Source organism: Oncorhynchus mykiss, chromosome 8, assembly GCF_013265735.2.
Source record: "Oncorhynchus mykiss isolate Arlee chromosome 8, USDA_OmykA_1.1, whole genome shotgun sequence".
Lineage (NCBI taxonomy): Eukaryota > Metazoa > Chordata > Actinopteri > Salmoniformes > Salmonidae > Oncorhynchus > Oncorhynchus mykiss.
The window spans coordinates 71640256-71652665 of NC_048572.1; the positions used below are offsets into that span (position 1 = coordinate 71640256).

The 12410-nt window shown below is 40.1% G+C and overlaps 1 protein-coding gene across 1 annotated transcript; it reads right to left on the reverse strand.

The window, feature by feature from the left end:
- Positions 1-1174: 1174 nt before the first annotated feature.
- LOC110530478 (cyclin-dependent-like kinase 5) lies at positions 1175-9716 on the reverse strand. The gene is made up of 12 exons (XM_021613581.2): positions 9520-9716; positions 9062-9150; positions 8881-8948; positions 8625-8685; positions 8360-8416; positions 5796-5891; positions 5550-5624; positions 5357-5453; positions 3911-3980; positions 3671-3731; positions 3374-3454; positions 1175-3037 (listed from the first exon to the last, which is right to left on the reverse strand). Exons 1-12 carry the CDS (start codon positions 9554-9556, stop codon positions 2951-2953), a joined length of 879 nt encoding a protein of 292 aa, XP_021469256.1. The 5' UTR covers positions 9557-9716; the 3' UTR covers positions 1175-2950.
- Positions 9717-12410: the final 2694 nt, after the last annotated feature.

The window sequence follows — 12410 nt, forward strand, 5'->3', positions numbered from 1 at the left end:
CCAAGTGTAACATTCTCAATCTTACGTGAAACATCACGTGCAGACATTTCTGGAAATGTAATCAGCATTGTTTGGTCTTCTATGCATCATCATTCATGTAATTACATGTAGATCATGTAACACCATCTTTATCTACCCTTAAACAATCAATCAATCAAATGTATTTATAAAGCCCTTCTTACATCAACTGATGTCACAAAGTGCTGTACAGAAACCCAGCCTAAAACCCCAAACAGCAAGCAATGCAGGTGTAGAAGCACAGTGGCTAGGAAAAACTCCCTAGAAAGGCCAGAACCTAGGAAGAAACCTAGAGAGGAACCAGGCTATAAGGTGTGGCCAGTCCTCTTCTGGCTGTGCCGGGTGGAGTTTATAACAGAACATGGCCAAGATGTTTAAATGTTTATAGATGACCAGCAGGGCCACTATAATACTAATCACAGTGGTTGTCGAGGGTGCAACAGATCAGCACCTCAGGAGTAAATGTCAGTGGGCTTTTGATAGCCGATCATTCAGAGCATCTCTACCGCTCCTACTATAGAGAGTTGAAAACAGTAGGTCTGGGACAGGTAGCACGACCGGTGAACAGGTCAGGGTTCCATAGCCGCAGGCAGAACAGTTGAAACTGGAGCAGCAACACGACCAGGTGGACTGGGAACAGCAAGGAGTCATCAGGCCAGGTAGTCCTGAGGCATGGTCCTAGGGCTCAGGTCCTCCGAGAGAAAGATAAAATTAGAGAGAGCATTCTTAAATTCACACAGGACACCAGATAAGACAGGAGAAATACTCCAGATGTAACAGACTGACCCTAGCCCCCTGACACAAACTACTGCAGCATAAATACTGGAGGCTGAGACAGGAGGGGTCGGGAGACACATGGTATGACATATCTCTCCAGGATATAAGTTCCTTCAACTATTTGAACCATTTGTGTAACTGAGGTATTCTATTTGGCAATATTTGGATCAAAAAGTTACTTTAAAATCCTGGGTGATGGACCATGGTAACATCTTAACGGAAATTCACTCACACCAGCTGGTGCATAGGGCAGAAAGTTGGAAAAGGCTCTCCACTTCTGGTGGTTGTTGACCATCTTTTCCACTGTGCCCCTGCTCTGAAATTGATGGAGCTTTGTCTTCATTTTACTGAAAAGGAAATCATTTTCCAACAACAAAAAAAAATGTTGAGTCCACTTTATTGAATTACTGAACCATTGTGTTTTAAAATGTACACAAAAAGACCACTGCTGACAGCAATTGTCTAAATACTTGACCCAAGTTTTACAATAAAACAATGATAATAATAAAAGTGCAAAGTCCACTCTTCTTTCAAAATAGAAATGAGTCATATTTAAACTAATAATCTACAGCAGTCTTGTCTAAAAAATAAGCACTGGAATTGCTTGTCTTTACAGATGTAGGATCTTAATTTTATCACCCCATTGCAGGAAATTTCCTGCACGGCAGGAAATGCAAACTTGTAGTGTATTTGAGGTTTAAAAGGATTCTAAAGTTTGCAATTTTCACTTTAAAATGTCAGACTTGATTTGCACCATCTAAAAATGTATCAAACTCTACAAAAATGTCTATTAATTATAATCCACACAAAAATTCACATTTTCTGCTGTGAGAAACTGGTCAAATTAAGATCCAACATATCTGCATGTGATAATGGAATTGAATCTCAACTCAGATGCAAACATCAATGCACACTATAAAGAGCAGTAAAAATGACATGGAACTAAGTGTCACAAATGTTATTATTTGAATAAGAAGAGCAAATACAACTCCTGAAAGTAATTTGTTTGATAGAAAAAAAGACAATGCACACATAAGCAGACATTCAATGATCAATAAATACATGCATTCTGCTTGTCATCTTACATCATCAAAACACACATTTCCCCTATCCATGCAAACCAATGTTTTGGTAGATTACTTATAATTGTGGCTTTTGTGGGATAAGTAGCTGGAGTAAAATAACACTGAAAAATGTGCTAGTTCCTTGCCAAAATTAAGTTACCCATCTGAGTGAACACAGTCAAAGTCAGAGTGGTGCAAAACAATCATAATGTGGTAATACAGGTATCAGTGGATTTCCTCCTCTCTTCACTTTCTCTTAAGCTATAAGAGATTAGGTCAATTATGAAAGATTGTACAAAGTTACAAAAATGTAACTATAAAATAAAAGCAATGACTCAAGCTCGTATTGAGCTGTTCATAAAATATATCAGTTGGCCCCAGCTTTGACAATACCGACTTTGTGTTCAACTTTACTTTATAGAGTAGATGAGATCTAAACTATTAAAAAAGCAACTGCCATTTACAAAGTGCACAAAAAAACTCAAACACAAAAAGCTAAACAGCAAGCCTGAGAAGTAACTGATAAATATGCCTCCCCTCCATTTTACAATCTCCTATTGTAAGTGGAATATTGTTATAACTATGATGAAGAACAAGGGAAATATGCAAGTCTGTCTCCAATCTTATGACCAATTAATGCAATATTGACAACAGCAGTAGCACATTAAACCTATTTGAACAATGTATCCAAATACCTACATTTTGCCAGTACATTATGCAGCACACAACTTCAATTGTTCAAACCTCTTACTCTGCTGCGCAGCTATTGGCTCAGAAGGATTCACGGTTTCTCTGGGTCCAGATTTGTTATTCGCTACATGTTATATGTTTCCATATCAGTGCGCTTCACAGACAAAAGCAGACAGGTTTGCTAACAAAATCTAAAATATTGCAGAGCCCACAAGGACTTGATTCCATTTGGAGGCACAACAGGATGAAGTGAAGGGAAGTGTCTTAGTCAAAACAGGTGCTGCTGAAGGATGAGCCTTGTAGGGAGTCGGGATAGACAGATCCTGGTGAGAAGATGGGAGTGAAAGAGGATTGATTCTGATGGAGGAGGTTCAGTTGAGTGACGTGTTTGGGCACCTCATCTACGGTGGGCAGAAATCAGCAAAGTAAGGGTGTTGTAATGCCTCCTCTGCAGAGATCCTCTGGACAGGATTACACTTCAACAGATTCTAAAAGAGAGAAAAAATAAATAATGCAAGTCAGATGTGTGTTGTTTGTAAGGCAACATTTCTTAAGTATTCAAGTGGCATTTGGGAAAAAGCTTTGCACTGACTCCACCTAGTGACAACGTGACATTCCTGTCTAAGCTGTCTGCCAGGTACACTACACACAACTAGTTTGTTGTAACTCCACAGCGTGGGTTTGCTCATATGAAACATATGAATTCAGAGTATTACAGTGAAGGACATTGCATTGTAAGTTTATGTTAACGTCAAGGAATGATATAGCATGATAATACATTGTATACTGATGAATATATTGGTTATGGGGGGAGGAATACTAACCTGCAGGAGATCCCGTCCTGTGCTACTGAGTTTGGGGACAACATTCACCAGTGAGGTCGTGGCTGGATACATGGGGTACGGCTGTAGGTAAAAAACAACGATAGAGAAAATGGATGTACAGTAAACAGACAGCAGCGCAGAAAATATTTGTTCCATCTCTTATCGATGAATCTGATCTACAAAAGTCAATTACTCTCATACCTTGTAAATCATATATTCTTATTTTCCTGAAGGCAGTAGAAAACATGAGTTTCTGTATGGTCATCAGTAATTGACAACATCAGTGGGATAGCCTACCTTATAGTCTGGAAGCTTTGTCATTGTCTGCCACTGTTCTTCAGTTGGTGTACCCAACAATGTGCCACAGCATTAAGGAAAGACTTTCACCAGTAAATAGGACTGGTAAAGTTTAGTCATTGCAATAGATGAATCTCAACAAAGTGGACCAACTTTAGTTTCCGTCTTTGTTTCTACATACCATACAACACAGACAGTATATTGAACCTGGTTACCATCTAAACATCTCTGAAAGGATATCGGAAGATCCTCTTCAGCTGGTCGTCAACGTCATTACCCGGAAACAGGGGCCTTCCAGCATTTGCCAACTCTAAATGAAAAAAAGCAAAAGTTATAGAAGATCAACAAAAGGTAGAGGCCCTAACTTATTTACTTACTTTATTGTCCCCATGGGGAAATATTGTTGCAGTGTCATGTACACGTTTAAAGTGGCGTTTAAATACAAAACAAAATTGGCAATACAACTTTCCTAACAGTTACATACCAATATAAAACATATATATATATATTTTTTTTTGAAATATGTTTTAAAGACTAGCCTGCTGGCCTTACTGAGTCAATAGGAAAATTAGCCGGAGCTATTTAGGAGGGATATCACACCTGGCACAAATGATTGTCTAGTTCTGTTTTTCCTGCTGAGGGGTGCCCTATACCTGCGCCCAGAGGGGAGCAGTTCAAAGTCCGGGTACAAGGGGTGGCTTGGGTCTAAAATGATTTTGTGAGCCCTGACCTTAAATATCTTAAATATCTCATCCAGGCCTTTCTGTTTGACTCCAAGTACCTTGCTTGCTTTAGTGATAATCCTTCTCAGCAGATTTCTCTGGCTGACAGTGTCATTGCCAAACCAACAAACAATTCAAAAAGTTAAAATACTTTCAATTAAAGATTTGTAAAACAGAGTCAGTATAGTATAGCCTACATTAAAAGATCCCAGCTTTTTGAGAAAATAGTCTCTGTTGGCTCTTTTTGTAGGTCAGGTCTGTACATTTACTCCACTGAAGTTAATTGTCCAATAGGACACCAAGGTATTTGTATTCCTCTACAATCTTTATATTCTGACAGATGTTAGAGGTAGGTGTTGTACACTTCCTGAAGTCTATGCACATCTCTTTGGTCTTGAGGACCAAGTGTGATTCCTCACACCACTCTACAAAGTCATCTAGGACCGGGAGATGATGTTCCTCGTCATCATGCAGCAGGCTGACCAAGGCAGTGTCATCAGCTAACTTAACAAGGTGTCTGTCAGGATGGTGTACAATATGTACAGGAGTGGGGACAAAACACATCCCTGAGGAGAGCCTGTGTTGGTATTGCGTATGTCTGACACTTGGGGACCTATTTTGACTCGCTATGAGCGTTGGGTCAGGAAGTCCAACAGCCACAAAACCAGCCCCCCCATCTAAAGAGCAGTCCCGAATGAGTCTCTGTGCCAGAATGTAGGGCTGGATTATGTTGAAGGCAGAAGAAAAATCAACAAACAGAACCCTAACATGGGATTTGGCACCCTCTAGATGTCTATAGACCATGTTAAGGAGGGTAAGAATGGCATCATCAACTCCTCTGCTAGGCAAAATGAAATGGGTCGAGAAGCTTCTGGGTGACTCAGAGAATATAACACAGGTAAGTAGAGTGTACAATCATCCCCTTGAACTTGCTGTGCAATTTTGACCTCAAGGTTATACATACCTGCAAATATGCATCCAGCAGACCACATGTCAATAGAGGTAGAATAAAGCTTAGCACCGAAGAGCACATCTGGGGGCCTATACCACAACGTCACAACCTACAGAGAGAGAGAGAGAAGCTTGAATGACACCAGTAATTTAGGCATTCATTTTCTTTGCTCGTATCCAAATTAATACAATAATTGTCATATCACCTCTGCTGAGTAACATCTCACTGGGATTCCAAAGGCTCGAGCCAAGCCAAAGTCAGCCAGCTTCAATTCCCCATTCTAAAAGGAGCAAATCATTCCACATTGTAGACTATGGAAAAGGTAAATTATTTTCTCACTAACCAAGCAAGATCATTTCTGTTTAAGTTAAGACACTTACAGCACAGTATATCCTCTAACTTTCAAGAACTAGAACTTAACCAGTCAAAGCCTAACTTTCCACTGACTTACCCTATTGATGAGGAGGTTCTGTGGCTTCAGGTCTCTGTGGAGAACATTACGACTGTGGCAGAAGGCAAGCCCCTTCAACAGCTGGTACATGAACGACTGCACATACAGAAAGTAGGAAAAGACTGAGTTAAGCACAGAGATACAGAAAGACAACAAAGCAGTAATACTTCATTCTCATTATTAATGAGAGAGGACATTGGTGGTAGTCTTCGGAGTTACACAATAATTTGTGTCACACAGTGGAGGAAGGGGAGGACCATCCTCAGTGAATTTTATAAAAATAAAAAGGTCTAAACATTTAAAAAGTTATAATTTTTAAATGAAACTAAGCTAAATATAATCACGTCAACAAATAATTTATTAAAACTTAAAAATGTATTTGGAAAGAATATAGTAGCCTTCAACAGAACTCTGTAGGGTAGCACAATGGTATAGCCGGAGGACAGCTAGCTTCGTTCTCCTCTGGCTATATTGACTTGACAATACCTAGGAAGCTAATATTTGAACAGTTCTGAACAAATTAATTTCTTCCAAAATGAAGGAGAAGCAAGAGTCTTTTTTTTCCACTTTCAGTTTCACTTAGCTAGCAATTGCAGCTAGACATTGAAACACCCTGCTCAAACAGAGGGATGCTATGTTAGCTAGCTGGCTATGACTTTAACACAACACTGGAACTCTTCCAAGTCATGGTAAGCTTTTGGTATTACTAATTTATTGCCACCGGGGCCCGCCCGTGTAACTGCTTACTGACTGTACACTAACGTTACTGTATGATTGTAGTGGGTTTACTAACGCGTTAGTTCTATTAGCTACATTGACTATGACATTATTGCAAGTAAAACTAAATGCATGCTCTTCAACCGATCACTGCCCGCACCTGCCCGCCTGTCCAGCATCACTACTCTGGATTGTTCTGACTTAGAATATGTGGACAACTACAAATACCTAGATGTCTGGTTAGACTGTAAACTCTTACTCCAGACTCACATTAAGCATCTCCAATCCAAAATTAAATTGGCTTCCTATTCCGCAACAAAGCGTCCTTCACTCATGCTGCCAAACATACCCTGGAAAAACTGACCATCCAACCGATCTTCGACTTTGGCGATGTCATTATAAAATAGCCTCTAACACTCTACTCAACAAATTGGATGCAGTCTATCACAGTGCCATCCGTTTTGTCACCAAAGCCCCATATACTATCCACCACTGCGACCTGTACGCTCTCGTTGGCTGGCCCTCGCTTCATACCCGTCGCCAAACCCACTGGCTCCAGGTCATCTACAAGTCGCTGCTAGGTAAAGCCCCGCCTTATCTCAGCTCACTGGTCACCATAGCAGCACCCACCCGTAACATGCGATCCAGCAGGTATATCTCACTGGTCACCCCCAAAGCCAATTCTTCCTTTGGCCACCTCTCCTTCCAGTTCTCTGCTGCCAATGACTGGAACAAACTGCAAAAATCACTAAAGCTGGAGACTCTTACCTCCCTCACCAGCTGTCAGATCACTGCACCTGTACATAGCCCATCTGTAAATAGCCCTTGCAACTACCTCATCCCCATACTGTATTCATTTATTTATCTTGCTCCGTGGCACCCCAGTATCTCTACTTGCACAAGCATCTTCTGCACATCTACCATTGCAGTGTTTAATTGCTATATTATAATTACTTCGCCACCATGGTTTATTTATTGCCTTACCTCCCTTATCTTACCTCATTTGCACTCACTGTATATAGACTTTTATTTGTTTTTTTCTACTGTATGTTTGTTTATTCCATGTGTAACTCTGTTGTTGTATGTGTCGTACTGCTGTGCTTTATCTTGGCCAGGTCGCAGTTGTAAATGAGAACTTGTTCTCAACTAGCCTACAAAAAATACATTACATAATATGATGACAACGATGTAGGCTGTGTGTAGTGGTTTGGCTTGGAAAGTTTTTTTTGTTGCCTGGTCACATACAGCTGATGTGTTGTGCTTTGAAGTCCACAAGTGAAGGGAAGAGGTGAGAGGAGGAGAGCGCATTGATACGAGAAGGAATACAACGTGGCTGCTATGAAAGTGAACTATGTTTAAGCGTGATCAGTGGTGTATTAATTGTGCCGATTCTGTTCAAAAACGTTTCTTAAACAGAAACAAAACGAGGACCAAAACCTGAATTTGTCCAATAGAAACTCGTTTGCAATTGTTGGACTAATGATTACACCCAATATCAGCTAGATGCAAGCAAGTGTGCAAGGCGGTATTGAATATCACTGTCTGTCACCTCAAACTTGTTTCTCGACCTGTGTGCACCTACTTTCATTCATTGGATAGATTGTAGCGACCTCATGATCGATTTAGGGAAAATTTGAGTAACATGTCTCATCCAATATGCTGTAATAGAAATAGGGCTATGCTCTTAAAAAAAATAAAAATCCTCCCTCATCTTAAACGGCACTGACCCCCACTGGTGTGACATTACATGCATTTGACTTAGTTAGTCATGGGACATCAGGGTGTGGTTACACAAACATGTTTCTCAGAGCCATATTCTGCACCTTATTTGAATCTCAATGACTCACCTTGACAGTTTCTGGATCTAGGTCTCCATTGCAGCTGTCAAAGTATTTCTTTAGATCCTGTGGTTGTAAGAGTCAAGTTAAATCACTGCACCCCAGCAAAAAGAAAATCAGACATCAAATCAAACAAGTGAATCACTGAGGAGAAAACTTGTATCTTGTGGGCGGGCACTTCTACTTTAAATTGGTTTTGGTAAATTGTCATAGCTAAAGCAACAAACTACTCTTCATACAAAAACGGCATTCACATACATCTGGCAGCACTCACCTGATCACAAAATTCAAACACCAATGTTAACTTCTTGTCACTGTGCAGAACATCATGCAATCTAGGAAAAGCAAAATTAAATGTGAATTAAACTCTTTGCATAGCTAGATATTTAATATAGTGCTAGAAATTACACTGTTGAAAAGTTATTTACTAGTCACTTAAGTTCTGATTCGGGAAGATGTATGCCATACAATAGTTGGACATAGCTAATTTATGCATTTTCAGAATTTGATAAATTTCACATCAGACATACCTCACAATGTTTTTATGCTTCAGTTCTTTCAGGAGGCAAATTTCTCGCAGGGCAGAACTTGGGACCCCCTACAAGAAACCAGCAAGCAAATTGAGCCGTCAACAAATATGCCATAACCTTAGCAAACTAACCAATTGACTAGCTTTAGCATAGCTATATTTGTAGTCTCAATAATTCCTACCTCATCGTCGTCATCCAATCTCACTCTTTTTAAAGCCACGATTTCATGCGTTTCTCTATTTTTTGCTTTGAAAACAGTTCCATATGTGCCTGCAGAAAGAAATCACAAATGTTACTAGATGGCTAGCTAGCTTGGCTGAATGGGTTATGTTAGCTTGCTTAGCTACATTGCTAGCTAACTTGCCCATGACTGGAATAATGACACGCTAGCTAGCTCAAGATAACTAACTTTAATTAAATTAACTGACTAAAATTTCATTGTGGCTTAATCTTGCTGCTAGGTAGGAAAGACATTGTCAAATTAGCTAAATATTAAAAAACGTGTGTAACATATCAATGTCAATGACTTGTCATTCAAAATCGCTAGCTGGCTAACGTTAGCGATGTAGCAATGCTAACAGAAAACAACATTATTAGATAACATTAGAGATTATCTGGGAAAGAAACAGGCACACTTACCCTCTCCAATCTTCTCAAGTTTTTCATACTTCTGCATATTTTGTCAATAAAGCTAGCCTTTAGCTAGCTAATAGTAGTGGAATGCAGCCTCAGTGGAAATGTTGTTAACGTTCGCTAGCCAGCTGTTATTCACAGCTACAATGTTGCTGCTACACCGGCATCTAAAGCGGTCAAATTATGAACTGCAACATGCGGGTGAATCACCACCCATTCCCTCAGTGAAACAGCATTCATGTGGATAATGAACCTGTAATGACAATCTTAGAAATATTTACAAAAAATTTAACATCTCTAATGTTACCTTCTAACGAAATCCTCAGATATTGGTCCAATTAGACAGCCTGTAGGCGTACAATCTTGTTAAATATGTTAATAGTTTAGCTAGAACCACCATCTTCACACAGTATAATCTATTTTACACAATGATTATCGCACGCACGCACGCACGCACACGCACACACACACACACACACACACACACACACACACACACACACACACACACACACACACACACACACGGGAAATATGTTTACATTGCCTGAGTAAGTGAAATAGATAATAAACAAAAGTAAAATAAACAATCAAAAATTAACAGTAGACATTACACTCACAAGTTTCAAAGGAATAGGCACATTTAAAATGTCATATTATGAATATGTACATAGTTAAAATGATGTGCAAATAGTTAAAGTACAGAAAGGAAAATAAATAAACATAAATATGAGTTATATTTACAATGCTGTGTGTTCTCCATGGGTTACCTTTTTCTTGTGGCAACAGGTCACACATCTTGCTGCTGTTATGGCACACTGTGCAATTTCACTCAATAGATATGGGAGTTTATCAAAATTTGATTTGTTTTGTTATTCCTTGTGGGTCTGTGTAATCAGAGGGAAATATGTGTCTCTAATTTGGCAGGAGGTTAGGAAGGGCAGCTCAGTTTCTACCTCATTTTTTGGGTTGTGTGCATATTTTCACACAACCCAAGTTTTCATCAACACCACAGGCCTTTTTGGGGTGGAGGGTTTGTATTTTGTCCTGTAGTTCATTCAATGTAATTGGAGAATCCAGTGGGTTCTGGTAGTCTTTAATAGCTGATTCTAAGATTTGTAATTGATCATGTATATGTTTTTGCTGTTTGTTCTTTGTTATAGAGCCAAAAAGATTGGAGAAGTGGTTTATCCATCTCTATTTTGGATAGATAAGTCTTCATCTTGTTGTTTGTTTAGTGTGTTTACATTTTCCCAGAAGTCGTTAGATTCCTTCCATCTATAGCATTCCTTAATATTGTGCAGTACCTTTAGGCTGACACATCATGATTGAGTATTGCTCTGTTCAAATAGACTGTGATTTTGCTTTGATCTGATAAGGGTGTTAGGGGACTGACTGTGAACACTGAGAGACTCTGGGTTGAGGTCAGTGATAAATTAATCTAAAGTACTACTGCCAAGGGATGAGCTGTACCTACCATAGGAGTCTCCTCGAAGCCTACCATTGACTATGTACAGACCCAGCGTGCGAAAGAGCTGCAGGAGTTGTGACATGTTTTTATTGGTTGTTTTGTCATGGTTGTGTCTAGGGGGGAACGTTTGGGAGGGAATACTGTCACCTCCAAGTAGGTGTTTGTCCCGCTGTGTGTTGAGTGTCAGGTTCTTGTCCATTTCTGGCATTTAAGTCGACACACAGACACACATGTCCCTGGGCCTGGAAATGGTTGATCTCCTCCTCTAGGATGGAGAAGCTGTCATTGTTAAAGTATGGGGATTCTATTGGGGGGATATACAGTGCATTTGGAAAGTATTCAGAACCCTTCACTTTTTCCACATTTTGTTACGTTACAGCTTCATTAAAAAAAAATAACTCTCTCCAATCTACACACAATACCCCATAATGACAAAGTGAAAACAGATTTTATTTTATTTTTGCAAATGTATAAAAAATAAATAAACGTATTTACATAAGTATTCAGACCCTTTGCAATGAGACTTGAAATTGAGCTCAGGTGCACCCTGTTTCTATTGATCATCCTTGTGATGTTTCTACAACTTAATTGAAGTCCACGTGGTAAATTCAATTGATTGGATTTGATTTGGAGAGGCACACATCTGTCTATAAAAGGTCGCACAGTTGACAGCGCATTTCGAAACAAAAACCAAGCCATGAGGTTGAAGGAATTTTCCGTAGAGCTCCGAGACAGGATTGTGTCAAGGCACAGATCTTGGGAAGGGTACCAAAAGCATTGAAGGTCCCCAAGAACAGTGGCCTCCATCATTCTTAAATTGAAAAAGTTTGGAACCACCAAGACTCTTCCTAGAGCAATGAGGAATGAGGGAGGGAGGTCTTGGTCAGTGAGGTGACCAGGAACCTGATGGTCACCCTAACAGAGCTCCAAAGTTCCTCTGTGGAGATGGGTGAACCATCTCTGCAGCACTCCACCAATCAGGCCTTTATGGTAGAGTGGCCAGACGGAAGCCACTCCTCAGTAAAAGGCACATGACAGGTCTCTTGGAGTTTGCCAAAAGGCACCTAAAGGACTCTGACCATGAGAAACAAGATTCTCTGATCTAATTAAACCACGATTGAACTCTTTGGCTTGAATGCAAAGCGTCACGCCTGGAGGAAACCTGGCACCATCCCTACGGTGAAGCATGGTGGTGGCAGCATCATGCTGTGGAGATGTTTTTCAGTGTAAGGAGACTAGTCAGGATCGCTGGAAAGATGAACGGGACGAAGTACAGAGAGATCCTTGATGAAAACCTGCTCCCGAGCACTCAGGCCCTCGGACTGGGATGAAGGTTCACCTACCAACAGGACAACGACACTAAGCACACAGCCAAGACAACACAGGAGTGGCTTCAGGACAAGTCTCTGAATGTCCTTGAAGGGCC